Genomic DNA, 3,475 nt, shown 5'->3' with positions numbered 1-3,475 from the left:
CTGCTTTTGAGGCCCCAGCTAAGGCAGGGCTGTAGCTCACATGTGTTCACACTCTGCCTTTTTCCATCCTCCTGCCCGTATTTCCTTCCCAATTGCTCCCAGAGCAGCAGTTGTGATGTTAAATGTTGATTAAACCTCCTGGGCTCTTTAATTTGCCTGAAGTGAGTTGGCTGAGGACCAGCCCTGACCCACAGCCATCTGTCCCCCCCAGGCTCAGGAAAGCTGGCAGCAGGGTGGAGGGGGGAGATGGCACAGCAGAGCAAACCCCCCGAGGCTCTGGAGGATGAACACCTGCCCCAGGGCTGGCACTTTGTGATCTATTTACAAACCTTCCACCATGAGCAAGATGACTTTTAATTAAATTATTACAAATGGTTGTTGCTCCATGTCCAGCAGGATCCTGGTGTATGGACCTTGACCCCAGCACAATCCAAGTGTTAAAAGGTTTAAAAAGTGTCTCCTCTGCGTGCGGTAAGAGGCTGGTTCCTGTGGTAAGAGGCTGGTTCCTGCTGCTCCCACCAGGCAGAGGTGAGTTACAGGGGGGTGAGAGCACGAGCTGCTCACAGGTCCTGCCCTGCATGGACACACCACCCCAGAAACGTTTGTGCAAGACCTTGAGGGCTCTGGTGGGATGAGGCTGTTCCTCCAGCCCAGGCTTTGACCAGCTGGGTGTTGCCATCCCCTTTTCCTGCCACAGAGGTGGCCGGGCTGCGTGGGACAGGAAGGGCTCCTGGGCACAGCCTTCGCCTGTGGGTGCTGGGTGATCACCCACCACATCCCAAAGCACCCAGCTCTGAAGAGGACGGACCCTCAGCAGCACTGGTGCCTGACCCTCCCCACCTGTCCTCGGGCCAGACCAACACCCCCCTGCACCCGGCTCCCGAGCGGCATCAGACCGGGCAGACGCTGTAGCGGGGGGCTGGGCTCCACTGTGGGCTCCAGGGGGGCCCTGCCCTCAGCTGCTCTTTGCTCCTTTCAGCTTGGGGTCCTGCTCGGGGGTGGCCTCCTCTGTGAGGAGGAGGTAGGAGCTGATGGCTTCCCGCAGGCCCAGGCTGATGGGAGAGTCCTCCTCCTCCGGCGGGGATGTGGCCTCCGAGAACAGGAGGGAGCTGCACAAGGGCGGATGGGGGGGGGCTCAGGGGCAGCTCCCAGCCCCTCGAGTGTCTGGCAGGGGTCATGGGGGAGCCCCAGCCCCTTCCCCTGCCATCCCTACCTGTCCACCTTGTCCCAGTTGAGTGATGGAGGCTTCACAACAGCAGGCATGGCAGTGACCGGGGCCACCCTGGCCCCTTCTGTGGAGCAGGGCTCCCTGAGCAGGCAGCACAGCCCCTCTCCACACTCTGTGCAGGGAATACACAGCGTCAGCAGGTTGCTCCCCTTCCCCTGCACCCCAAACCCAGGGCCACCCAGGCAGGTGGGAGAGCTGGGACCACCTTTTCCCCCCCTCCCTCCCTCCCCACAGGGCTTCCCCCCAGATGCAGACTGGGGTACTGGGGAGCTCGAGGGCACAGAGAAGGTACCTGAGTAGTGTTCCACCAGGTCCTGCAGGCTGGGGAAGGTGAGGCGGGGTGCGATGTAGAGCCAGCCGTTCTCCAGGCGGTGGATGCGGTAGTGTGTCACCGCGTCCCAGGAGGCGCGCGCGCTGCGGCGCACCGACAGCGAGAAGCAGCCTGCCAGGGTGAGGGGCACGTGGCCAGGCTGCCACGGGCACCCACCCCCCCCACTGCTCTGTGCTCCCCCACATCGGGGATCTCATTACCCCACACCCTGTTCCCCCCTGTGCAGCCACGAGCATCCCTGAGGATGTGGGAAGGCCGGGACATGGGATGACAACATGGCAGCTGCCTGCCATGTCCCACACACCCCCCTCAGCAGTGAGGGCTGTAGTTCTGTGCCTGTGTCTCCACTTCTGGGTGCAGGGCAGGGATGGGGCAGCCCCCACAGCCCCCCGTGTGCCCGGGCAGCCGTGGCACCACCCAGCGCCGTATCGGCACATCAGCCACGTGTGCTGGGGCACCGGCAGGACCTCGTCACAGGTTCCCCTCAGCACCTTATCGTGACAGGGGCCCCGTTTCATTTCAGAGGTTGAGCCTTTCACTTCTCTGATGAACCAAAAGCTGCAGGAAGCCGGCTGGTGGTTTTTCCTTTTGAGGCTGAACACGAAGCCCAGCGCAGCGGTGCCGGGAAACCACCGTGCTGGGCAGGCTGTGCCCTGGAGGAGCAGCCCCACGGAGACACCATGTGCTCCAGGGTGGAGGGGGGGGGAAGGGAAGGGGTGAACACATCTGGGTAGGGGTGCAGGAGATGATGCTGGATGGTTCTCACCTCGCCTGGTCTGGCTCTCCCGTATCAGGAAGGACCCGCTGTGGTTGCCAGGTCGGAGCAGCAGCTCCTCCGCCTTCTGCCGACTGACACCCTCATACAGCCACCTGCACAGGCAGTGGGTGCTGGCAGAGCTGCTCCAGGCTGCACAGAGACCCCCCAGGGCCCAGCTCCTCCAGGGCAAAGGGGACAACAGCTTGGGGTACAGCAGTGCGTATCCTGGGGCCACCCTGGCATGTCACGCCGCCTCCCTGAGCCCCAGTGCACGGCACAGAGCAGGACATCCCAGCCCAGTGGCCAGGGCCTGCTGTGGGGCTGTGTCCCCTGGGGTCAGCCCTGGAATGGATGCTTCCCAGCACTTACCTGTCCCTGACCTTGGCCACGCAGCTGCTGGGGATGTGGCACTCTTTGCCAGACACCTCAGACACCACCAGCCACCAGTCCCCATCCCTATGGGGAAGGTAGATGTGCCGTCCTGAGCGGCCAAGGCTGTTGGGAGGAGACACCACCCCCCCCACCATCCCCCCACCATCATGGCTCAGCAGGCTGCATGCTGGGCAGGAGTGCCTGCTCAGTGCTGGGACTTACTCGGAGAGGACACGGAGCTTTTCTCCCATCCTCAGGATGGCAGCTGTCCCTGCACCAGAGGGGAAGTCGCAGAGGGCCAGGAAGCTGCTGGGAGCTGTGGGGAAGATGAGGGGATGGGAGGGTCCACTGGCATCACCCAGCTCCAGCTGGAGCGGGAGGACCGCGCACACTGACCGGAGGATGCTGCTGGCTGAGTTACCTGCCTGTGTGGGCAGGGGGGGCTGCATGGTGTTGACAGGCGCTGGCAGGACGGTGCGTGGCTTCTCCCGGCTGGGAAGACTCCCCATCCCCCTGGGGTCAGCACGGGCTTCTGCTCTGTGGCTGCTGCCAGCTGGGAGGGCAGGAGAGGCTCAGGGCCAGTGCCAGCAGCGCCTGGGCATGGCCTCCTGTGAAGCCTCCAGCTCCCCAGCTGTGTCGGGACGCAGGATCATGTGTCCCAAGGCACGGTGGCTCCACAGAAGGGCAGGGCCAGGGCAGGGCTCTGGGCTAGAGCTGAGCCCGGTAGCAGCTCCCCTGGGAGCCCTTTGAGGAAACCACCTCCTGCTCTCCCCCCCACCGAGAGGGT

At 63.7% G+C, this 3,475-nt stretch overlaps 1 protein-coding gene across 1 annotated transcript; it reads right to left on the bottom strand.

Annotated features, from left to right (window-relative positions):
* Positions 1-341: 341 nt before the first annotated feature.
* Positions 342-3,197, bottom strand: SLA2 (Src like adaptor 2; the record flags this gene model as incomplete). Its single annotated transcript, XM_084271741.1, has 6 exons — positions 342-1,109; positions 1,214-1,340; positions 1,521-1,670; positions 2,326-2,429; positions 2,686-2,772; positions 2,911-3,197. 6 exons carry the CDS (start codon positions 3,195-3,197, stop codon positions 956-958), a joined length of 909 nt encoding a protein of 302 aa, XP_084127867.1. The 3' UTR covers positions 342-955.
* Between the last annotated feature and the right edge of the window lie 278 nt (positions 3,198-3,475).

The sequence above is a fragment of the Gallinula chloropus genome (genome assembly GCF_964237585.1).
Source record: "Gallinula chloropus genome assembly, chromosome: 16".
Lineage (NCBI taxonomy): Eukaryota > Metazoa > Chordata > Aves > Gruiformes > Rallidae > Gallinula > Gallinula chloropus.
The sequence above is the reverse complement of the archived record's forward strand: the minus strand, read 5'-3'. Positions and strand labels throughout refer to the sequence as shown.